The sequence below is a fragment of the Nyctereutes procyonoides genome, unplaced genomic scaffold (assembly GCF_905146905.1).
Source record: "Nyctereutes procyonoides isolate TBG_1078 unplaced genomic scaffold, NYPRO_anot_genome, whole genome shotgun sequence".
In the NCBI taxonomy this organism is placed as follows: Eukaryota; Metazoa; Chordata; class Mammalia; order Carnivora; family Canidae; genus Nyctereutes; species Nyctereutes procyonoides.
In genome coordinates, this window is record NW_026575140.1 from 18,880,327 (window position 1) to 18,905,231 (window position 24,905).

General features: G+C 50.8%; 1 protein-coding gene across 1 annotated transcript in view; it reads left to right on the forward strand.

Annotated features, from left to right (window-relative positions):
• The window catches only part of PLCG2 (phospholipase C gamma 2), a 151,646-nt gene that overhangs the window by 95,904 nt on the left and 30,837 nt on the right, over positions 1 to 24,905 (forward strand). The window contains exons 17-28 of the mRNA XM_055306868.1: positions 561 to 736; positions 2,356 to 2,556; positions 3,470 to 3,589; positions 8,295 to 8,475; positions 9,828 to 9,899; positions 11,731 to 11,840; positions 15,328 to 15,424; positions 16,732 to 16,798; positions 17,847 to 18,004; positions 21,764 to 21,866; positions 23,167 to 23,376; positions 24,696 to 24,841. Of these exons, the coding sequence (XP_055162843.1) occupies positions 561 to 736; positions 2,356 to 2,556; positions 3,470 to 3,589; positions 8,295 to 8,475; positions 9,828 to 9,899; positions 11,731 to 11,840; positions 15,328 to 15,424; positions 16,732 to 16,798; positions 17,847 to 18,004; positions 21,764 to 21,866; positions 23,167 to 23,376; positions 24,696 to 24,841 (1,641 nt within the window). The remainder of the gene's footprint in view (positions 1 to 560; positions 737 to 2,355; positions 2,557 to 3,469; positions 3,590 to 8,294; positions 8,476 to 9,827; positions 9,900 to 11,730; positions 11,841 to 15,327; positions 15,425 to 16,731; positions 16,799 to 17,846; positions 18,005 to 21,763; positions 21,867 to 23,166; positions 23,377 to 24,695; positions 24,842 to 24,905) is intronic.

Here is a 24,905-nt window from a genome sequence, read left to right on the forward strand (position 1 = left end):
TCCTCTCTCCCATGGCCCATGGGCCAGACATCCTCAGCCCAAAGAGTTTCCTCTTTGGGTACCAGTGTCTGCCTGGCTTGAGCCAGCTCTTCTCTGATTGGCTGGCTGACCAACCAGTGAGCTTTGGGGGGGCTTTCCTGCTCTCTGAAGGGCCTGCTTGGCCTGTGCTCTGGGTGGGAGGGGAGGACATGTGGATGCTCTGGCCAGCCGGGTTCCCCACTTCCCTGCCCTCTCCCCTGGGGCTGCTGGCCGTCCTTGGTACTATTTCTTGAGTGCAGCCCCCAGGGCATTATGGCTCTCAGACTCCTTGTGCAAAAAGAGTCAAAACCTGTACCCGGGACCTCTTAGCCCATGTCTTCGGGCTTCAGGAGGCCACCACCAGCAGTGGTGGCAGGCAAGGGAGGGCAGTGGGAGCCATCTCTCCAGACCTCTTGGGGTGAGGGCAAGGTGAAGCCAGCCTGTCTGCTGTCCAGCCCCCGAAGCCAGCATGCACAGAGGGACCAGTCTGGCCATGCTGGGGGGGTAGGTTTTTACAAACTCCTCGTCTCTTTGTGGCCCAGGACACACCCCCCACGGAGCTGCATTTTGGGGAGGAGTGGTTCCACAAGAAAGTAGAGAAGAGGACGAGTGCCGAGAAGCTGCTGCAGGAATACTGTGCAGAGACGGGGGGCAAGGATGGGACTTTCCTTGTGCGGGAGAGCAAGACCTTCCCCAATGACTACACCCTGTCCTTCTGGTAGGGGCATGCCACCTTCCCCTCGCAGCTGGCCGGGTGGGGGGGCCCATGTGGCAGGTTGTGCGAGCGAGCTCAGGCCTAGACCCGAACCCCAGACTTCATTGAGGGGTCCATGCGGGGTAGGGGTGGGCCAAGGCTGGTGAGGCTCGAAAAACTTAGCAGTAATCAAGATTAGTGATATTTCAATGCAATATTTTTTAAAAATTAGAGGTAATGAAAAATCCACGATGAACACATTATCATCAATGTTTTAAATAAAGACAGGATCTAACTCTGCACTAAAGACAATGTGACCTCACTCACACCCCAACCCCCTCACTAGAGCAGGTGGCTGCCCCTGGGTAAGTCACTGAACCTCTTGAAATTTCCGTTTCCTTGTCCCTAAAATAGAGATTCTAAAGGTGGCTTTATGGAGCTGTCTTCAGCTTACTCACTCACTTACTTAGTACCTTCATTCATTAAAAGTTTTTTTTTTAAGATTTAAAAAATGTATTTATTCATAAGAGACACACAGAGAGAGGCAGAGATATAGGCAGAGGGAGGAGTAGGCTCCCTGCATGGAGCCTGATGCAGGACTTGATCCCAGGACCCCAGGATTACCACCTGAGCCAAAGGCAGATGCTCAACCCCTGAGCCACTCAGGCTCCCCCATTCATTAAAGGGTATTGGTTGAGTGATTGCTCTGTGCTGGGTGCAGGAATCAGACAGACGGGATGTCCTGATGGAGACTAAGTCTGGTCAGGGAGATAGACAGTGAAAAAGGAATCAATGATCTATAATTGTAGCTGTGATAAGTGCAGTGAGAAAAATGGTAGACGTTATAGAAGTCCGTAAGAGAGGGAAGGTAACGTCAAGGGCGACAGTGATCAGGGAAGACTTCCTGTAAGAAGTGGTGCTTAAATGAAGACTGGAGGGGATCCCTGGGAGGCTCAGAGGTTTGGCGCCTGCCTTTGGCCCAGGGCGCGATCCTGGGGTCCCAGGATTGAGTCCGGCGTCGGGCTCCTGGCATGGAGCTTGCTTGCTTCTCCCTCTGCCTCTGCCTCTGTCTCTGCCTCTCTCTCTCTATCATAAATAAATAAATAGATCCTTAAAAATAAAATGAAGACTGGAAGGATTATAACATTATAACAGCATACGGCTACGGCTATAAAACACTGACAGCTAACACCTACAGGATGCTTGCCACGTGCCAGGCGGCATTCTAGGCACATTTTGTGTGTGATCAGTCCTCAGGACAGCTCAGTGGGGACGGACCGCAAAGATGATAATGTGGAGGCCCGGAGAGGACAGGCCGCTTGGTTCAGGGTCATTTCAGCACTTAAAGGGCTGAGTCAGGATTTACCCCTAGGTCATCTGGCTCCAGAGTAGGAGTTATGTAAGTGAATGTAGGTGGGGGGAAGTAGGTAGAATGTTCTGGAATCCAGGTTAAAGGACCAGCCTGCGCCAAAGCCCGAGCCTGTTCTAAGAGCAGAGGGAGGGCTTTGGGGCCACACACGGTGCCTACCCGTCATGGCCCTGGCTGCAGATCTGGCCACCCGCCACCCTCACCCCCACCCCCACCCCGGTGCGAGGACGGCCAGGGGGCCCGGCCTCGGGGCTCATGTCGTCTCTCCCTCCAGGCGGTCCGGCCGCGTCCAGCACTGCCGGATCCGTTCCACCGTGGAGGGGGGCACCATGAAGTACTTCCTGACTGACAACGTCATGTTCACCAGCATCTACGCCCTCATCCAGCACTACCGCGAGACCCACCTGCGCTGCGCCGAGTTCGAGCTGCGGCTCACCGACCCTGTGCCCAACCCCAACCCCCACGAGTCCAAGCCGTAAGTGTGCCCGTGCTCTCGGGGCCGCCGACCTCAGGCACTGACCCCACGGGTTTAGGGGGTGCAGACACCCCCGCGGGCTGTGTTCGCCCATCAGAAAAGCCAGCCTTGTGGGTCCCCTGGGATCTCTTCAGCCCCCGGGATGGCCAGTCCCCAAGCACCTGCTCTACTTTCTCTTGCCCTCTGCCTCCCCCTGCCTTTCTTCTACTTTACCTTCACCATCCTGCACTCTTGGCTTTGATTTTCAAAGGGGAGTGTTGGCCCGGTGATAACTTTCTGCTTGTCGAGGCTCATTCCTGTTCATTGTGAAAGTGAACAAGAAGAAAGTCACTGTGCAGATTTCCCCTTCATTTTTTTATCGAGTAAAATGTATACAAGTTATGCCTTGCAAGGGGCTGACCAACTCTGGAAATAAGAGGGGGAAACTATGTTTAAGCAGAAGGCTGCTAAAATGTGCATTTCTGACAAGCCTTGTAGCTTCCAGCAGCTTTCTTACTTTTGTCTGTATTCGTGCAGTTGGCCTTTTAAAATTTGCTGTTTCATATCTTTAAAAGTAACCAAGGATGAGCCAAACAAAAAGACCTTCCCAAAACACTGTTCTCTGTGTTCTCTGCCACCGATTTTCTGAGACTCTCCGCAGTGACTGATGCTGGCCCTAAGTTAGGTGGATGGGGGCAGGGGATGGGGTACAGTCTCTCATGCTCCCAGAAGACCCACTGTGTGAATGCTTTAGCTGAGCTACATCTTGGTGGTCTTTTAAAAAATTGCTGTCTTGAATGGTGTTTTGGGGTGGGGAGGCCCTCTGTGTAATTTCCATGGTGGTTTCTGGGACCCCCTTCCAGGCAGCATCAGAGCCCAGGGCTTCCTCCTCCCTGGGTGGCCCTCTCACCTGGCTGTCTTCTTTGGGCTGCAGGTGGTACTACGACGGGCTGAGCCGTGGGGAGGCAGAGGACATGCTAATGAGGGTGCCCCGGGACGGCGCCTTCCTGATCCGGAGGCGAGAAGGTACCGACTCCTATGCCATCACCTTCAGGTGAGCGGGCGGGCCGGAGCCTGCACATGTTCGCCAGCGGGGGCCTGGGAAGGACAGGTGTGTTGGAGGGGGGTGCTGCAGGTGGAGATGTGCCTCCGCGTCCGCTCCCAGCAGGTCAGTAGTGATGATGATGGCAGTGGTGATAGCAGAAGCGGCCTCCGCTAATGGGAGCTTTCAGCATCTGGGGCACTGGTCTGCGTTCTTGAGAGTAGCATGTGTTAACACGTCCTATCTTCCAGCAACTTGATGACTTTGATCCTTATTGTTCAGAGGAGGAAACTGAGGCATAGAGAGGTTAAGTAACTTGCTGAAGCATGCAGCCAGGAAGTGGTGGATTTGGGATTTGAACCCAGGCAGCCCAGGTCGATGATGTCACAGACCTGCTGTCCTACCATCTGCACTTGCTGCCCAGCTCGAGCAGCAGGAAGGCCATATGGACCAACCATCTCTAGGACTGTGATTCTCCACTTTAATTCCACCCTAAGACCCCTGATGCCTCCAGTTTCAGTGTTTGGGGGAGGGGTGGGTTCAGACCCAGTTCATCACACTGTCCCTCCGTCTCCTCTACCCCAATGTATTGGGGTGTATTAAGTTCCTAACTAATGTTCCAGACACTGGGCTACCTTTGAGGCTTCATCTGGCTGAGTGCTTTATTGTAGCCCACGAGGGGGAGATCCGGCGCTACATGTAAGGAAAGGAAAACCCAGAGAGGCTAAGCGACCTGTCTAGTGCCACACAGCCTAGTCCTGGCCCAGGGGAGAATCTCAGACTTGGGTTTCTCCATGTTCAAAGCCTGCTTTCTTCACTGTGAGGTCTTAAGAGGCTTCTGGGTCGAGCCTATGGATGTTTTTTGCTCAGCCTGCATGGTTATGTTGAATACTGAGAAATTTCTCTTGAAAATTTAGATTTCTTCTTAGGAAAACTGGGAAGAAGTGGAAGCTCTGGACCCACTTTTGCAAGTGGTGGTGATAGTTACCAGCTGCACAGTAGGGGCTCTGATGGCGCGAGGGCTACTCCCATTCCTTCCATTCCTATTGCCCTGGTGCATCCCCTGTGGTGACCCTGCCAGGCCGCATTGCCCCCTGCCACCTCGGGCATTTGGGTTTGACCCCCCCTCCTTTATTCCTGCCTTCTCAGGTGAGTGGATGGTGGTGGCAGTGATGGTTGTTATCATTGCCATTGACCGAAGACCCACTGTGTGTAGCTCCAGCCAGTGTGGCTCTTCGATGCTTTGTGCTCCCAGCAGGGTGGCTCTGGACTACTTGGCCTTGGTGCCTCTGCCCTTTGCCCAAAGCTCTTGGGGGTGCCACCTCCCCTCAGATGGGATTAGGCATGTTTAATGAGCATCTGTTGTACCAGCCACCGTGTTGGGGATTGAGTGGTGTTGTAGTTCTGTTGATCAGTCAGGATGCTTTTGGGTGCAAGTGACAGAAGCTAAACTCAGTGGCCAAGTGAGCATAAAAGGTGGCATTTATTGGCAACTAGCTGACATGCTCAATAGGTGAACTGGCTTCCAACAGGCCTGGATCCACGCTTCACCTGGCAGTCCTCAGAAGACTGGTTCTGTGTGTCTTGGTGCTGCTCTCCGTTGGCTTCACCTTGGGTGCCCGGACAGCATCTAGTAGAAAAGATGAGTCCTGTGATACATCCATCCCACTGATCCCTGCTTGAGCTGGGTGTCATGGTTCTGATTGGGTACCTTCAGGCTGGCCATGGATTGCAGTCACTTCCCTGGAACCATGTGGATGAAGATGGGATCCCCAGATTGATGCTTAATTTTATACGTCCACCATTCTGTTTGCACATCTGTCCTCCCCATGAGATTGGTGGTACTCTAAAAGATGGAGTCTTTAAATTTTAGAGATCGGTAAATGTTCAAATGTTCAGTGAACATCTACTATGTACCAGGCTCTGTGCTGGGCTCCAAAAAATACAGAAGGGATAAAAACCACCCAGTCATTGCTCTCATGAGGTCAATAATCTGCTGAGAACAAGAGATGTCCTGTTAGTCACAAATGTTTGTTTTGGAAAAAAAAAAAACAACAAAACAAGTGTTTTGAGCAGTTCCCTCTACCAAGCGTTGGCTTGCCAACAGCAGGTGGTCAGTACATGCTGGCTGAATGAGCCAGTGACAAGGTCATGGTGTCTCAAAGAGGGAGGAGGAGAAGGCTCTTTGCATTGTGTTGGGATGGTGAATGTCCCTGGTCTCCATCCATGCATGCCTGTTGGGGGAACTTGGTCATTGTAATAGTCACAAATGACCCTCCTCCCCCTGCCTGGACACACAGACTCTTTCAAACTCACTGTGGTCAAGGTGTGGGGTGGGTGTCACTGTTCTCCACTGAGAATTGTTGCTTAGGGTGAGTCAGGCTCATAAACACATTGTCGTGAGATTGTGTGGTAAGTGCCATGGAGAGTGGTCAGAGGGAGACCGAGGGTGAGCAGGAGCTCCAGGGGAACCAGGTGGGGATGTGCTCCAGGCAGAGGGAGAGCATAGGTCTTCAGGGATCTTCCCTCCCTCTCCCCCTCCCCAGTATCTGTGGAGTACCTCTCCTGTGCCAGGTGCTGTTCTAGGCTCTGAGAACAGAGACTGAACTTCTGGGTAGATCTCTACAAGAGAGGACAAGTGTCTGCCTTCAAGTCCATGCAGAGAGATGAAGCTACTGTCTAGGTGTGATCAGTGGGAAGCGGGTCTCAGGGGGACATGGGAGCAGGGGCTGCTTGGCAGAGCTGAATAAGAGCTCGGGTCACAGCGTCCACAGGCTTGTAGTAGCCAGGTGGCTGGAAAGTGCAGTTCACACTCAGCCGTTCCTGTCTCCCTTTTTGATTTTTCTCTTGCCCAAGAAGCTCATTCTGGCTTGACCTTGGTTATATTTTCCTAACCATTTATTTATCAAGTACCCTCGGGATGCTGGACACATCCTGGAGGGCTTACCCTGGGCTGTCAGATGGCGGGCCTAACACTTGCCATGAGACAGGAACTCTCAATGCTCGGCACTGTGGACAGGGAAGCAAAGTTTCACTCAGGTTACCAGAAGGAACCAGACCCTGACCCACACTCTTTTTTTTAAATAAAGATTTTATTTATTTATTGATGATAGACACAGAGAGAGACAGAGACACAGGCAGAGGAAAAAGCAGGCTCCCTGCGGGGAGCCCAATGCGAGACTCGATCCCAGGACCCCGGGATCATACCTTGAGCCAAAGGCAGATGCTCAACCACTGAGCCACCTTGTGCCCTGACCCACACTCTTTAATTAAACTCAATACACTAGAGCCTCCTTGCCCAAGGGAGCTTTTGTAAAAAGTTTAAAATTTCTTAATTATGTAAATATATTCTTAGAAAAAATTAAGACATTGCAGTAGAGGCTAAGCCCCTCATTGCCCTTCTCATCTGGGTCCTTATCTTGGTAGAAAGCAGTTTTCTAACTGGTGTCTCCATGTGGACCTCAAAAAAAAAGACTTCCATTTATATGATGTACCTGTGGAAAATACTGTGCCATTTTATATGTGGAAATTCCTTTGCATTAAAAAAAAATACCAATGGGATCATACTATAGTTTCATCTTGTAACTTGTCTATTCAGCAGTGTTTTGTGTTTTGTTTTGTTTTTTTTTTTTTTTTTAAGAGAAATACTTAAAATATCCGTGCAAATAAGCCACTGAGGCAGAAATGTAGCACTTTTTTTTACAGGACATATTGAAGAAATGGCTTAACGGGATATGTTTTTTAAAGCAAAAAGTGCCTTTAAGGTGCAGAGTTTTTATATTTATGTATTTGAGAGAGAGAGCACAAGCTTGAGAAAGGAGGCCTCATGCCCAGCATGGAGCCCAACAACAGCTCGATCTCACCACCCTGAGATCATGACCTGAGCTGAAATCAAAGAGTCAGGCGGTAAACCAACTGAGCCACCCAGGCATCCCTTTAACATGCAAAATTTTTAAAAGATGAATAGTTCACCCATGGTAATTATGCCTTTATACATTTTAAGAAGATGCTCTTTGGCTGTAAAGTTAGGGTCAAAATTGACTTTCCCAAATGTTTCTATCCTTGCTGATAAAAGCTAGTATTTTTTTTTGATACAAGAGATATCAATAGGATGAGGCAATAAAAGATTGGTTTGCTTTTTGGGGAAAAAAATTCCATGGTTGTTGTAGTTGGGCCACTGAAGATAAGATTTGGGCATCAAATGGCAGTCTTCTAGAGGAGAGATCAGCAGACATTCCCTGTAAAGGACCAGAGGATAAATATCATAGGCCTTGCGAGCTGTGTGGCTTCTGTTGTAGCTACTCAGCTCTGCCGCTGTAGGATGAGCGGCCACAGGCCACACGGAAATGGATGAACGTGGCTGTGTTTCAATAAAACTTTACTTATAAAAGTGAGGGTGGAAAGGGGGTATAGAGTGTGGACTAGATTTGGCCCCTGGTCGTTGTTTGCAGAGCCTGACCTGGACACCAGGACTTTCCCAAAGTCAAGTCCTGTAATTGGGGGGCGGGGAGCGGGCTGACAAGAGGAGCTGGTGGTTGAGTCACTTAGTATTTTTGTAAGAAACAGCTTTGTATTCTGTAGGACGACTCAACCTTGTTTGTATACCTGGTCCCCTGAGGATGGGTAACTAGGTTGTTTCTGATTAGCGGAGCTCATATAACAACTGTTTGGTTTTTAGGATTTTGGTTGTCAGCCTGTGTGGTCTTTCCCCCTCCAGGGCCAGGGGCAAGGTGAAGCACTGCCGAATTCACCGGGATGGCCGGCACTTTGTGCTGGGGACCTCTGCCTACTTCGAGAGCCTCGTGGAGCTAGTCAGCTACTACGAAAAGCACGCGCTCTACCGAAAAATGCGACTGCGCTACCCCGTGACGCCTGAGCTCCTGGAGCGCTACAATATGGTAGGTGGCTGAACTCACTGTGGTTTGGTGGAAGGTCACTCACCTGCCTGTTCATTCAGTACTTTCCTGAGCACTTACTGCATGTCCAGTACTGCTCTAGGTCCTAGGGACAGAGACCCTGCCTTCATGCTGCTTTCAGTCTAGTGTAGGGGAGACACCATAAATGAGATAAATTAAAACAACAACAACAACAACAACAGATGTGTCAGATGGTGACACATACTATAGAGAAAAACTGGGTAGGTGGAGACCTGGATACATGATGCTGTAGTTCTGGAAGGGTGCTCTGGAAGGAACTTCCTGGGAAGGAAGTGTTTGAACAGATGCTAGAGTTGGTGAAGGAGTGCGCCATGCAGCCATAGAGCAGAAGGAGAACAGCAAGTGCAAAGGTCCTGGGTCCTATGCCTGGAGTCACAGAAGAAGCCAGCGTGGCCAGCATTGAGTGAGCCAGAATGCGGGTAGATCTCATTAGGGACATGGCTCACAGAGGACTGCATGGTGCTGGCCAGGCCCCTGGGAGACGCTGGCTTCTATTCTGAGCCACTGGAGGGTTCTGAGCAGAGATCAGACCTGATCTGATTACCATGTCTCCATTCCCTGTCACATGGATTCATTAATGCCTTGAAAAGAGATCCAGGATACACCAGCCATGGGCCAGGCCTGATTCTAGCTCCTGCAAGTGTGGTGGACCATAGCCTGCCTTGGGAAATTGAGGTTCTGGGCAGGGGAGCTGACACCTAAAGATGACGTCCCAGGCTGCGCAGATTCAGCGAAGCAGATAGAACCGGCAAGGTGCTGCTGGGGACTGCAGCCGGGAGGTCGGAGGTGGCCTCCTCGGGCGGCTAGAACCGGAGCCCAAGCCTGACAGGGAGCGGCGGGGCCGGGGGCGGCTGGGGGCAAGTTGGTTCTGGGGTGAGGGAGCGGCTGTGGCACAAGCCCGGGGGTGACTCAGAGGCAGTGACAGAGCAGGAGAGAGGGCAGGTGTGCTGGTAGGTGCGTCCCCTGTCTGGGTTTGCGGCCTGTGCCCGTTTCCAGTCATCGCCAGGGCCTGGGCGTCCAGAGACCCAGAGTGGCTCCAGCATGCCGCCGGCTCTCAGCGTGTGTGCTGTAGCGAGGGAGCATAGTGCCTGGCACAGAGAAGGCCAGCACAGGGGTCTCTCCCATTTGGGGTGCAATTTCCAAGTTTTGGGGAGCTTTTTAAATGGCTTCTTTCCATCTCTACGAAGAGGCATGAGTGGACTGGGAGATTTCCACTCTTATGCCAGGGGGTGGCCTAGAAGCCTTGTTCTGTGCACCCTCACCCCCTCCCTGAACTTGGATGCTTCCATTTATTTTGCTTTGTTCTTTTTCAGGAAAGAGATATAAACTCCCTCTATGACGTCAGCAGAATGTATGTGGATCCCAGTGAGATCAATCCTTCTATGGTACAGTGCCACCCGCCCCCTTCATACCATTACCTGGTCCCTGCCCCACCGCCCAACCCCCCAGCATTACAGGGCAAGGGAACTTCTGGGCAAACTTGCCTCCCCCCAATTTATTTTTAAATTAAATTTAATTATTTTATTTTTAAATTAAATTATTATTATTTTTTGAGAAGAAATGATTGACAGTGTGACATCTAGTTTCAGGGAAGAGGTTAATAGAATTCCACGTGAAAGCGACTGTGCCTTGCTAAAAAATTCTGAGGTTTGATGAACCACCTTTGGGCCAAACGACTTCTAATTAAAAATCTTTCAAATGTTTCTTGCTCACTGACAGAGCCTGTGGTGTTTATAAATTCAGTTTGGTTCACCGACCTCCTTGCAGTGTGCACGTTATCTCCTGTTCCCACCCTGGCTGGTGTGTGATTTCACACAGGTCGGGGTGGGTTTTTGCTCTTGGCCCCCAGCTCCTCCTCGCTCTGGTTCCAGCTCACTCGTAGTTGGAGCCTGCATAGGAAGAACGATAGTGAATTTTCTGTTGGGAGGGTGCATCTGGTGCACCGTTCACGTACCCCTTCTTGTTAAGGAAGGGGCCCTGCTCATGGGCTCTGGGGATATCCAGAGATGAATTTTTCTTTCTTTCCCCATCTTTTTTTTTTTTTAATTTATGGTCCTCGGCTAATGCCAGTCCCTTCTAGCAAGAAATGAAGACTTGGAAGGATGTGGGCAAGTGGAGTGTGTGTGTGTGAAATGATGAGGAGACTTTTATTAGAAGTAAAGAAGGCATTGGTAGCGAGGCTGACAGGGCTGCCTGTCAGCCGATGTCCAGGATGGTACAGACTGGTAAACTGAGGAACTCACACCCCATCTTAAGGGCAGCTACGTATATCCTGTTTGCACAGAATTGCTGCCTTTCCAGAGTGCAGGCCAGGTCTCCTGGTTTCTCACAGCAAGCCAATAATCTGAATATTTTATGTGAATTCTCCCCATTTCTAAATCCTGGCAACTAACCCAAGTGATAGAGAAAACTTCCAAGCACTAAGTGAGACAAGTAAAATACGATGGTAGTTGACTTTGATTGCAAGCTGCCAGACTGTGGTGAGTGCCTCAAAATAAAATCATTGCTATTATTGTGATTGAAAATCATTTAACCATTAAAAAAAAAAAACTACTTTGAAAACAAGGCAAATAGCCCTGGTCTCCATATGCTCACTCCCTCACTGTCTCACTCCATTCCTGGGTCTTTGCCTGCACAGAGATCTCTTTTACAGTTGTCCCCCCCACCTATCCACACCTGCCATTTTTCTGTTTCATTCACCCTTTGGTCCTGTGTGGGTTTCTCCATTGCTGATTTTCTTCATGACCATTCTTACTGAAACTGGTGAGCCGAGTACTTTAGGTGACACACGTGCATTACAATTTTAACTTAAAGAGTGTTTTTTAAAAATTAATTAACTAGTTTGAGAGCGAGAGTGGGAACATAAGCAGGGAGGAACAGAGGGAGAGGAGAGGGAGCCCCGTGGGGACTCAATCCCTCGACTCCAGGATCATGACCTGAGCCAAAGGCAGATGCTTAACCAACTGAGCCACTCAGGTGCTCCTCAACTGATTTATTTCTGAGCTCAGCCACTTAACAGCTGGTTGACCTTGGGCCGATCCCCATCCCTGCTCCCTGGTGACTTTGGGGCTCCTTTGCAGTGCAGTGCAGCCTTGCAGATGGCACTGTAACATTGGGCTGAAGCCTCCTGTTCCCTCATGAGAACCGAGGCAGATGCCTCTCCCTGCTTCTGTCGCCCAGCCTGACCTTCTCCTTCTTGTCTTCCCCCTCCGAAAGCCTCAGAGAACCGTGAAAGCTCTGTATGACTACAAAGCCAAGCGAAGCGATGAGCTGAGTTTCTGCCGTGGGGCCCTCATTCACAACGTCTCGAAGGAGCCCTGGGGCTGGTAAGGCTGAGGGGGGCTGGGCCTCTTGGAGGATGAACTTGACCTCTCCCTTCTTGCAGGTGAGGCTCAGGTGCTAGCTGAGCTCTGACCCCCTTTCTCTGCTGTTCTGGGCTGTCTTTGTACCTTCACTGAGAAGGTGGCTTGATACATACTCTATTCAGAAAAGCAGTTAAGAACCATCTTTCACATCCTGTTCTATGCTATTTTATTTTATTTTTTATTTTTTTTATAATAAATTTATTTTTTATTGGTGTTCAGTTTGCCAACGTACAGAATAACACCCAGTGCTCATCCCATCAAGTGCCCCCCTCAGTGCCCGTCACCCATTCACCCCCATGTTCTATGCTATTTTAGTTATAACAGCACCTACCACCTCCTGACGCCTTCCCCCTGTGCTAATTGCTTTCATACATGGTCTAAGCAGACGGTCATTACAACCCTCAGAGTCGACTATGCATATCCTCACTAACAGAAAGAGCAAATAGGGCTTTCTAAGATTGTACAGCTACTAACTGGGGCAGGCTCTTCCTATTACTCGAGCCTCTATGTTATTTTATATTAAAATTCTTATGCTATTGCTTGGTCCTGTGCAGTGGCCCCAGCCTGGCATGAAGCAGGGACATTTTTAGACTAGAGGTACCTAGATGTGTGCCAGAGTTCAGTTACATCTCCTCCCTTTCCACCTGGGAAAAAAAATTTGCTGCCCATCCATAAGTCCTGGGTAGGTGGTTTTGCAGGATTCTTTTCTTTTCTTTTTTAAGATTTTGTTTATCTATTCATGAGAGACACACAGAAAGAGAGAGGCAGAGACACAGGCAGAGGGAGAAACAGGCTTCATGCTGGGAGCCCGACGTGGGACTCGATCCCCGGTCCCCAGGATCAGGCCCTGGGCCGAAGGCGGCGCTAAACCGCTGAGCACCCGGGCTGCCCATTGCAGGATTATTTCTTACTGTAAAGCAACAAGTACCTGCAAGATAGCTGGACCTGACTTAGAAATCTGAATGGCAGCTTGAATCAAGTGCTTCTTTGTGTCAAGAACCATTTAAACACTTCATCTGAAATAGCTCATTTAAACCCACACAGTGACCCTGAAAGGCTACCTGCATTTTACAGGTGAGGAAACAGCGGCATAGACAGGTACACTAACTTGGCCAGGGCCACACAGCAGGCTGAGATTTGAGTCCAGGCCTTCTGACTCCAAAGCCGATACTTCTCTAACTTGACTCATGTACAAGGTTTAGGGGCTTTCTTTCTTTCTTTCTTTCTTTCTTTCTTTCTTTCTTTCTTTCTTTCTTTCTTTCTTTCTTCCTTTTCTTTTTTTTTTTTCTTAAAGATTTTATTGATTTATTCATGAGAGATAGAGAGAGACAGAGACATAGAGGGAGAAGCAGGTTCCCTGAGGGGAGCCTGATGCGAGATCCGATCCCTGGACCCCAGGATTATGCCCTGAGCTGAAGGCAGATGCTCAACCACTGAACCACCCAGATAAACCCGGTTCAGGGGTTTTCAAAGTTTTTTTGTTTGCTTGTTTGTTTTTTTGAGCATGCCGTCTTTCTAATCCACATCTTAATCTGGGTCCCCCAAGTTAAAAAAAAAAGAAAAGGAGGTAACAACAGAGTGATGTGCTAAAGCTACAGGTGGGGGCCTGGCGCTCCTGTCTGCCCCCCCACCCCCACCCCCTGGTAGCCCTGGAGCTCCTGCCTGTAGACTCCCACCCTCAGCTTGCCAACCATGGTGTTCACCTGCCTCTCCCTGAGGGCCATGGCCAGAGTCTGGGTCTCCCCTGGACCCGTGATGGCCCTTTCTGTACCCTGCGTCTCTTGGGGTCCTGGTTCTGTTTGTGTGGGTGACTTTTACCAAGTTGTGGGTAGATCTCTTTAAATCACATTCTTTTCCATGTGTGAAATAGCCTCATACCTTTTCACATGTCTCATGTGGAGTGCTCTCAATTTCCAGGGCTCCTGAGATGGGGTGAGGGCCTGGTGTAAGTGCCTTTGGTGACAGGCTGTGGGCAAACTGCCCACTGAGATCCCCTCTTTCTTTCACTCTGGTGGCAATAGGACCACCTAGTGGCTGCATCAGCCACTTTGTGTGCATCCGCTCAGCCTAGGTCCAATACAGCTGAGGCATTTTTGTCCAAACTGGGATGTGTTTTAGAGCAAAAGGAATGCTATTGTTAATAATTATCCCTGGACAAGAGGTATGAACTTAGTTCTGGGCAAACGGTACATATGGTCACCCGGGATATGGCCAGTCTTTGCCTGAAAGGGGTCTGGAGAGTCTGGCAGTCTTGTATTTCCACTAGGCCATGGGATAGTCGGTCCTCACTCTGCTTGCTCAGATCAACAAACATTCACTAAATGCTTCCCACCACCCCAGAGTACTGATTTGATTAAGGTAGAGAAAGATCTCCCATAGCAGGGAAGACAGAAGTAGAAGCTAGAATAAAGGTACAGACTGCCTCCACAGCTGTGGGGACAGATCCCACAGGAGCACGGAGGAAGAACACTCAGCCCAGGCAGCAGTCAGGGAAGGCTCCCTGGAAGAGGCATGCCTGAGTTGAGTCTCAAATGGTTAGTTAAGGACAAGCTGAATACAAAGGACATGGACCATGGCGTGGAAGCAAGACAAAAGGGTGGGGGCAACAGGCTCTCTGGGATGAGCGTCAAGTGTGAGACTTAGAGAGGCAAGTCCAAGAGTCTCTGGGGGCAGGCTAAAGCATCTAGGCTTGATTTTGAAGGCTTTGGGAGCTGAGTGGGTGTGGCACGGTCAGAGATGCATTCTGGAAAGAGCCCCCTGGCTGTAGAGGGTGCCCACAGGTGGGCAGTTGGAAGGAGTGGCCTTGTGTGCCTAGACACTACTTTGGGGGAAAAACCTAAGAGGGGACCACAGGTTGGTGGAGTGGAGATACATAGATCAGTTATGTCCCTTGTTATCATTGCTGTCACAGAGGAAAGGAGGGGGGGGCAGTATTTTAGTCGAGTAGTAAGAACGAACAGTATTTGAGCACTTACTGTATACTTCAGGTGCTGTCAAAAACACTCCACATATGTGGAATCCTCTGGTCCCAGTAAAATCCTTTGAGGGGGGCACTGGGATTATTCCCATTTTACAGTTGGTGCTGGAGCTGGAATTTGATTGCAGGCTGTCTAGCTCCAGAACCTTCCTTATCTCGCACTCTTAGCTCTAAGTTCACAGCCCTCCCTGCAGTGGCGTTGAGCCTGCACTAGAGCATTTGCCTCCGATATCCCCCTAAAGCGTTGAAAACTTTTGGTGTCTTTGACCAAACATTAGAATCACATTCTGGGGAGGACACTGACCCTCCACTCACTCATCGCTCATTAAAAGAAGCAGAGGAGCACTTTGAAATGTTCCATTGTCACAGATAATGATCACCACCTCCAGCCACCTTTCCCCCACCAGCAGAGGTGAGGGATCGTTAACAGCTGCCCACGAAGGCCCTCCAGTGCCCTCTGTTTTCATCTAGGTGGAAGGGGGACTATGGAACCAGAATCCAGCAGTACTTCCCATCCAATTACGTCGAGGACATTTCAACAGTCGACGTGGAGGAGCTGGAGAAACAGGTGAGTGTGGGCCACTGCACCGGGAGACCTGCCGATCCTTCTCGGAGGAATCCGCTGAGCCCGTCTCAGCAGGACGTGCTACTCATGCGGTCGTGTGGTCCCTGCAGAGCAGTCCCAGTTGTCGTGGGTAAAAGTCACTGCGACAAGCCTGTCATGTTTTAATCAGGTTGTGCTGGGCTGGAAGGCTTTGCATGGGCTGGAGGATTCCCTCTGGAGTGAAAATGGCCAAACGGGGAATTTGTCCTTTGCTTAAAGCAGCTTGCAAATGAAACACATTTAGTTTGGCCGCCAGACATTCCGGACGTGCCTGGTGTGAGTAAGCAGGTGGCAGTACGCGGCGGCGGATCGAGGCCCTCCTGGTGACATTGCAAACCTGGTTTCTGTTCCCTGGCCTCTCTTCCCCAGAGGACTCAGAGAGCATCCGCTGTTAGGTGACAGCGCTGTCCCAAGGATGGGCTCTTTGTAAGAAGGATCCCAGAGGCTTTCTCGAGCCCAAGACATTTCCCGAGGGACTTAGGGCAGGCGTGGAAGACTGCATGGAGTAAAGGACATTTGAGCCTTAGAAGTCAAGTGAGAGATCAGTAGCCAGACCTGCAGAAGGGGATTCCAGGTGGGGATGCAGCCTAAGCAAAGGTGTGGTGGTAGGAACGTGGCTGTGCTCAGCGTGCTGGGCCCAAGGCAGGGATGCGGCCTTCACCCCTACAGCAAGCGTTACCCTGGTTGGGGGGTGGGGGTGAGGGTCACAGGGGCAGCGGCCAGATACAGTTCAGCCAGCTGTCCCAAGGGCAAAATATTCTCTGTGCACCCAGACCCTGGGATGCGTCAAAATGGGCAGTGGGAGGTGGAGCTGCCAGGCTGGCCAGGGCCTGGAAAGCCTTAAAGCAGATCCCAGAGCCTGGGCATTTCGCCCCACCCCTAGGACATGGGAAGCCGCAGAAGGTTCTTGAGCTGGGCTTTAGGAGGCTAGATGGTCCCTCTTCATAATAATGTCAGAATAAGGGTTTAGAATGTTTTTTTGAAGCCAGATCCATGGAAGTGCTTCAAAACCTGTTCTCAAATTCACTGGGCTCATTTTTACAGACTGGAAAATGAACCACTGAACCTGCTGGCACCTGCTCACTGCTGGGTCCCCGTCAGCAACATGCTTCATTATTTAGCGCTCTCCCCACGGGTGTATCCTGTAATGAAAATGCATTTTAAACAGTTCCACAGGCAGTGTCTCTGCTAAACGGTGTGCCTTGGAAAACTGGTTGTCTTTTTATTATTCCCGTTAAGACTAACGTGAGTTATGTCTTGTTTCTTTGCAGATTATTGAAGACAATCCCTTAGGGTCTCTTTGTAGGGGAATACTGGATCTCAATACCTATAACGTTGGTACGTGTACACATAGTCTGAGCATGGATTCCCACCCACGTCCCCCGCAGCCTAGTGTCAGGAGTGCCCTGGGCAGGGAGGGTCCATCAGTCTGTGGGCCCGTTAGTCTGGGCCAGACCAGGAAAGCCAGCCCCTCTGTGACCATGGGACCTGGCTGGGGTCCCATGGCAAGTTAAGAGATGGAGAAGGGGCTGAGGTACTCGGGGCTGGGCCTTCACCTACTGCTCTTACATTGTCTGCATTATATTTTCAGAGCACAGGCCTATAGCTCAGGGGTTACAAGGAGGGAGCTTAGAATCAGGTTAATTTGAGCCACAGCTTTGTCACTACCAACTTCATATGACCTTCTGTGTGTTACTTTCCCTCAGTGAGCCTGTTCCTTCTCCTGTAACATAAGTATAAAAAGAGTAGCACCTCTGAAAGGTTGTGATTAAATGAGATAGAGTGCGTATAATCCTCTTAAAATATTGCCTAACACACAAGGCTCAGAGATCTTAGCCAATGATATCCAGCAGATCATTTCTCCTCTCCTGGCCTTTTCTTTCTAGAAAATATTTTCTCTGCGGAGAGAGTCTCTCGCATGCCTGTCTCCTAGCTCCTGGTGGCTGTTGGCGCTCCTGGGCTTGTGGCTACAGCACTCCAGGGGCCATCTTTCCTGTGTCTCTGTTTCAAATTTCCCCTCTCCTTTCTCTGGTACGGAGACTAGTTCTTGGACTGGGAAATCCTAAATCCAGGAGGATCTTATCTCAAGATCCTTAAGGATCTCTGCAAGCATCTCATTTCTAAGGAAGGTCACGTTCCCAGGTACGGGGGTTAGGATGCAGACATAAGGTCTCAGAGAACACGACTCAGCCCATTCCAGCTTTCCGGCTGTGATGTAGGGGAAGAGGCCAGACCCCACCTGCCACCAGGCAGACAGCCCGGTCACTGCGGACCAGAACTGTAGCAGCGGCACTTTGGCTGCATACGTGAGAAGGGCGGCGGGGCAGTGTGAAGGCTGGCCTTTCTGACTCAGGCTGCTCAGGACTTTCACTGTTGTCTCCCAAAGTGAAAGCCCCCCAGGGGAAAAACCAGAAGCCATTCGTGTTTATCCTGGAGCCCAAGAAGCAAGGCGACCCCCCAGTAGAGTTTGCCACGGACAAGGTGGAGGAGCTCTTTGAGTGGTTTCAGAGCATCCGGGAGATCACCTGGAAGATAGATACCAAGGTAGGCACCGGGCTCAGCTGGGCTCATTTGGTGGAGGAGGCGGGGGTCAGCCGGGCGGCCTGGGCAGTGGGAGGGGCAGGCCCAGGGCCGCCCAGAACTCAGGGAAGACGTAGAGTGGGTTTGGGCAACAGGTGTGCCAGTCATCATGGAGCGGACAGGTATACTGGCAGTCACCTGGGAAGCACAGTCTAGTTCGAACCTTCAGAAGGCTCAGCGTGTGTGGAGTGCTCAGTGATATTTGGGGCCTGTCTGACCCTGCGTATCTTAACAAGAAGCGTTGTTTCTCACTTTGAATGTTTTCTTGTTGGTAAATGTCATTCAAAGCAGCCTGGGTCCTTCCCCGTAGCACACGTGGCCTGAGCTCACCTCCCAGGACCCGCAGTGCGGCAGTGGGGCCTTGTGCTTGATAGGACCCCAGTGTGTCCCAACACTAGCATATACTCTAAGGGAGGAACTTCTCCCCCAGATGGGAAGGAACACTTCAGGGTTTATCCTAACTGGAGCACTGGTATTAGGTTGGAGGGGTTTTGAGAAGGGTGATGTTCTGGCTAAGAACAGCAGGTTTAGGGATCCCTGGGTGGCGCAGCGGTTTGGCGCCTGCCTTTGGCCCAGGGCGCAATCCTGGAGACCCGGGATCAAATCCCACGTCGGGCTCCCGGTGCATGGAGCCTGCTTCTCTCTCTGCCTATGTCTCTGCCTCTCTCTCTCTCTCTGTGACTATCATAAATAATAAAAAAAAAAATAAAAAAAATTAAAAGAACAGGTTTAGAATGAGGCAGGTCTGGACCCCAGCAAATAACCACGTCTCTGGGCCTCTGCTTTCTGGTCTGTGAAGTGGACCAATACCATAGTCACAGGATGCAGGGAGGATGAAATGAGATGATTCCTGAAGGAGACCAGGCCCTGTGCCTGACATCTAGCAGGGGTCAGGGACAGTCTCTCTGTCCTGCCAGGAGGGCCGGGGCCAGTGGTACCGTATCTCAGATGATGGAGCAAGGCACCGTCTGCTCTATTTTGTGCCTTTCCACAGGCCCTGGTGCTTCTAAGGCAGATCTTGACCCAAAGAACTGATTTCTAAGCTTTCTCAGGACCTCATGGGTTCCTTTGCTGACAGTTGATGATAAGTCTCCCTCCTCCAGAGTCCTGGGAGGGTCACTCCCTGGGGCCTGGTCTTTTCTTCCTCCTTGGTGGGGGAGTGGGCCTCACATCTTGGCTGGTCTCACTTACCCTGGAGTGAAGTCATCTACTTTAGAAGGGTTTCTGTTGTGGTTGGGCGGATGGGCATCTTTCCTGGCAGGGCCTGCCCTCTCCCTGTCCCCGAGTCTAGTCAGAGGCCTTACCTTCTTCCCCAGGCTTGTCACACCCTCTCCAGACACGTGGGACGGACCATGAGCTGGGGGGCCAGCATAGCTGGGCCTGTTTCTGCAGCTGGGGGCAGCTCCTCTCTGCCCTCCTGTTCCTCTGCTGTGGCCCAGGGCAGGGCAGGGGGTGTGGAGTCAGACACCCTGGTCCTGGGGCGCATGTTCTCCTTGATGATTGAACGGTTGTCATCGTGCTCTAGATGGCACCATCAGCTGGCATGTGACGTGACCCTCCTGGGCGTGTTCTAGTATTTGGGATTCCTGCCCCCGCTGAGAGCAGAGAGAGCCCTTAGCCAGTGTTCCTGCAGACCTTGTTCTCAGGCACCCAAGCCTGAGAATGGAGGGTCGGGCTTAGAGGGGAAGGATGCACAGTGGGTCCTGGTGTTCTCGCTTGGAGAGAAATGCACCTTTACTGAGAGGCTCTCCCCTCCCCGCGTGAAGGGTTCTGAAATCAAGCCTGGCTCTGCCAGGCTCCTGGTCTCCGCCTTGGTTTGCATTCCTCTTTCACTGTTTTTTACATCTGCTCATTCTATTGTGTGTGAAGGGGAAGAAAACAGGTCAGCGGAACCCACCAATTCCTTCCCTTCTGGGGACAGCCAGCTGTGGGAGCAAGGGATCCCTCACCACCACCCCCCCAAACCCCCGGCCCTTGAGAAACCCACGCGGTGAACGCTCAGCTCACTGCCGGCCGCTCTCGGCCACACAGCCTTATAGTCCCCATGTGTCCCTGGCCCCCTGCTCCGGGCTCTTGTGATTTTACCATGGATGCCCAAAGACCAGTCACCAAGATCTGTCTAGGTTAGTTTCCAGAGCGTGACCAGTGAAGTGGGCTGTAAGATCAAATTCTGAGACTGCCCCATGGGTTAAACCTGTAGGCCTGGAGAGTAAAGGTTACACGATTATGAAGAAGTAGGATATCTTTTCATCTTGAACAGATGTTTTCTGCTAAGGTTGGGGAAAAAGGGACACCCCCTGACTTGTCATAGTTCTATGCTTTGTTGAGGCCAAATTTCCATAATTCCAAGTAGAACGTGTCCCACCCGCCCTTGTTTTATGCAATTCTGTTGACCTTAGGGGAACACATGTGCGGGGCAGTCAGAGTAGCCATCGTTTGTGGCCTTCCACACACCTGGTGGGGGGCCCTAGGAGGGGAGTACTTTAGTTAGCCAGCCTCATTTTATAGTTGTGGAAACTGAGGCACAGAGAGATTACATGATGTGCTCTCTGGGCACAGAGGGCCAGCTTTTGAACTCATGCTGGATTCCAGTTCCTGCTGTCGTAATCAGGTGGGACAAAGCCTCTCTCACCAGGTCACCACCTGTCACCTGAACACCTGCTACCTCCACGTGTCTCTGTGAGGACAGCTCTAGGCACTAGTGATGAATGGCACCATTCCTTTCCTACTCCTGACTAGAGTTATCCAGGAAAGCTTCCTGGAAAAGGAATGATTTGGGTAGAGGCCAGAAGCAGGAGGTAATCTCGTGGACTGGCAGAGGAAAGATGACAAGGGTATAGGATAAGGGGCAGGAGGTCACTGCTGTGGTTCAGGGGGACCCTGGAGATGAAATCTGGGTCATTTTAGAAAAAATCTTCTCTAGGAGATCATGTGCTGACAAGAGTGAGGCCGAGTGTGGAGGCATCTGGTCTTCTCACTGGCCCGCTGTGGAGTGTGATTCAACCCTGTGTGCTGAAGTTTCTTTGCAAAATGGACACAAGTTCTACCTCTTGGGGGGAGGTGGAGGCTACCCTAAAGTAATATCCATCACGTACTTAGCGTGTGATGCCCAAAGCTGAGCAGCTCTATATATAATTATCTCTCCAAGCTCCCCCTTTGCCAGTGGGAGAAAGAGGCAGGATTTGGTGAGACCTGGGAGAGTTGGCCTGGTTCAGGGTGAAGCAAGTACTCATCCTCACACAGTGGACATCTAGTGGATAGTGCATCCTCCAAGGGGAAATGGCACATGGCTTGGGGCCTGGAGAGAGCCTGTGTCGAGAGCTATGAATGGTGAAGGCAGAGGCCCACTGCAGGGAAGAGGGTACAAGGAACAGCAAGTTCTAACGAGGGTGTGCAGCACCCATGAGGATGTGGGGTCATGGGCTTGGAGAACCCTAAGAGTATGGTTGTAGGGAAATGGATGAGAGCAGAAGGTTGAGAAGAGTGGGATGCTGACAGAGGGGACCCCACCCCCATTCTTGGAAGCTGGGTCCAGGTAGACCCCAGCTCTGGGTGGAAACAGCGTAGGAATTTTGGAAGGCAGGAGAGGAGGGGCAGGGCAAAGGAAAGCTTCCACATGTTTAAAGGATCTGAGCCCTCAGGAAGCCGGAAGGGGGCAAGCGGGTCCCAGGGAGGAGAATGCGGGCCAGCCTCGGGGCTGATGCGGGGGGCTGGTTCCAACAGGAGAACAACATGAAGTACTGGGAGAAGAACCAGTCCATCGCCATCGAGCTCTCGGACCTGGTCGTCTACTGCAAGCCAACCAGCAAGACCAAGGACAATTTAGGTACCGTCTCCCATGGCTTTGCCCCTTGTGTTCATTGAAAACCCTGCTTTCCTTTTGAGTCAAGTGCTGTCAGAAGGCAAGATGAGAGCAGCTCCTGCTCCTTTCCAACTGTTCTTTAAGCAGGAGCCTCCCCTCGAGTTTGTCCTCAGGATGGACGTGCAGCTGAATCGGGCCCTTCTGATATTTTCGGGAGAAAAACTCTTGCAGGAGGTTCATTAGTGTCCCCTTCCTGCTTTAAGGGGTTACAGCAAGCTTCGTGACCAAAGCCAGTGCCTGTTTGTTTGCTCGCAGTCCTGGCAGCTAGAAGTCCAACTTCAGTGTCACTGGGCTGAAGTCCAAGTGCTGACCTGCTCCGTCCAGAGGTTCTAGGGGAGAGCCGCGCCTTGCCTCTTCTGGTGGCTGCCAGCATTCCTTGGCTTGTGGTCAAAAATCTCTACCTCTCTAATACACAGACCCTACGTCTAGGGCCCAGATGATCTCCCCATTTCAGGCTCTTTAATCGTATCTGCAAAGTCCCTTTGCCAGATAAGTTACACAGGAATAAGCTCCAGGAATCAGGACCTGGAGGTCTCTGGAGGCCATTCAGCTTGCCAGAAGCATTCAAAAATGAATCTTCTCAAATTCTCCAAAGGAGCAAGTTTTTGACTTCATAAGAGCCTGTTCATATTTTCTTCCCCCTTTCTTTGATCTTAAGAGTCTGTGATTCCAGGACAGAGGACCAGAGAAACAGCATTGAAAACGAGTTACCAGTCACTGGGCAGCTGGTCCCTCGGTTCCTCCGGCAGAGCTCTGAACTGGACTCCACCAGACTCAGCACGTTTAGGGGCTGGTCACCATAGCTGCATGCTCCTGTACCTCTCCTCCCACCCCTCCCTGTAGAGACAGTCCCTCCTCTCCCATCCCTGCCTGCAGGTAGCAGCAGGTGGTGCCTGGCTCCCTCATCTTGTGTCCACAGCATCTTTAATTGGGAAGCCAGATCCTGAGCTCTCCCCTCCTGCTGATTGCCATGGCCATCCCTGTAATTGTACCAACTTTGGTGTTTTTGGGTACAAGGCTGGTGGGGGTTTTAGTCAAGATGTAAATTACACTAATCCTAGACCAAAAGGGCTGTGGGAATGCTGGGATCCTCGGAGGCAAGGGCCCATAGCGGTACCACTTATGGCAGTAGCATCAGCACCATGGGACTGTCTTGCCTCTGAGGTCCCCGATTTCAGTTTACAACCCATGCATCCAGCCGTTGCAGCAGGCGTTGAGAAAATGCATCAGACAGCATAAACGGTGACTCCCTCTCTGTGTGCAGAAAACCCTGACTTCCGAGAAATCCGGTCCTTTGTGGAGACAAAGGCAGACAGTGTCATCAGACAGAAACCCGTTGACCTCCTGAAGTACAATCAGAAGGGCCTGACCCGTGTTTACCCGAAAGGACAGAGGGTGGACTCCTCCAACTACGACCCATTTCGCCTCTGGCTGTGCGGCTCCCAGATGGTGGCACTCAATTTCCAGACTCCAGGTAAAGGAGCATGGATGGTGGCGTCATTCCAGGCATGGTCAGCTGAGGCCACCAGCATGACCTGCTGTCCCATATCTGTCAGGGCTCACCAAACATGCTAGCATGAGGCCCAGCAGCTGGAGTCAGAGAGTGGCATTTGTATCTGGCAGGTTCTGTGATGGCAGGTGACTGACCGGAACAGGGTGGCTTAAGAGAGAAAGGAGATACTTGAGCTCATGTATTGAAAAAATCCAGGAGTTCTGGAAAAAAAATCCAACTGAGCTTCAGGCACAGCTGGACCCAGGTGTTCAATAGCTATCTTCAGGGAACTCTTCTCCTGGCCCATCCTTCTTTGAGGGCTTCATGCTCAGACTCTTTTGGAGGTGTTCACTGCTGAGAAAATTCAACATGTAAAAACTTTTACACCAATGGCAGCATAAATCACAGCGCTGTGCTCTTTTGTTGAGGGACCTATTCATCAGAAGTCTCCTTTATACTGTTTTAATGCCTGTGTAGGATTCCACTGAATGGAAACCTAATCTATTTAACAGGTGTCCCGCCAGGCACTTCCCTCATTTGCTATTACAGATGGCCCTGTCCTCTGTAAGCTTACGTGAGCACCGCTTCACAGACGGGGGCATCCAGCGTCCAGATGGAACACTCAGAGTGCAGGCCGGGTCCTCCAGCATTGGCACGTGGGCCAGCTTTCCTGAGGAGACCCACAGGACACCTGCACCCTGTAGTTCCTGAGCTCAGATGCCTCACCAGACAGTCCTCCAGAGAAACTATGGGGTGGGAAGGCAAATTGGGAAGATGTTTGAATACACCTTTCCAGCGTGACTTCACCAACCTGGTTTTATCAGACTTTTCAATCTTGGTGCATCAGATAGGTACAAATTGACGTCCCGTTACAGGTAAGGCTTCCCTTATTAGGAGGGAGGTGAACCAGTTTTCCATGTATTTAGGAAGCATTTTCTCTTATGCAAACTGTTCCTGCTTCTTTCCTAATCTCGCTAATGGGGTGCAGGTATTTATAGCAACATTATCAGATCACTTTCGTGTATGGATCTTTCCCGTCATTTTAGTTAAAGTGATTTTTTTTTTCCTGCAGTCTTAAGTGAAATTTAAAAATCAACTCTCAAAAAAGAGATTTAAGAAATTTTGAGCTTTGAGTAGGTTTTAGTGTCAGAATGGTGTTCACCAGTTGGGATTTTTTTGAGATGCATAACTTAACAACTGCCTGAAATTATTTTTGGAGACAGGTGTAAATCACTCCCCACCTAGCACCGCTGGCCCAAGAGGCTACATTTCTTACAGCTGCAGTTCCCTTTCCTTCTCAGACAAGTATATGCAGATGAATCACGCCTTGTTCTCACTCAATGGGCGAACGGGCTACGTCCTACAGCCTGAGAGCATGAGGACGGAGAAGTATGACCCCATGCCACCTGAGTCCCAGAGGAAGATCCTGATGACTCTGTCAGTCAAGGTAACTCAGGCCCCTCTGCCTAGTGACACCTGTCATCTTGTTGAAACCATCGACACCCAGTCAA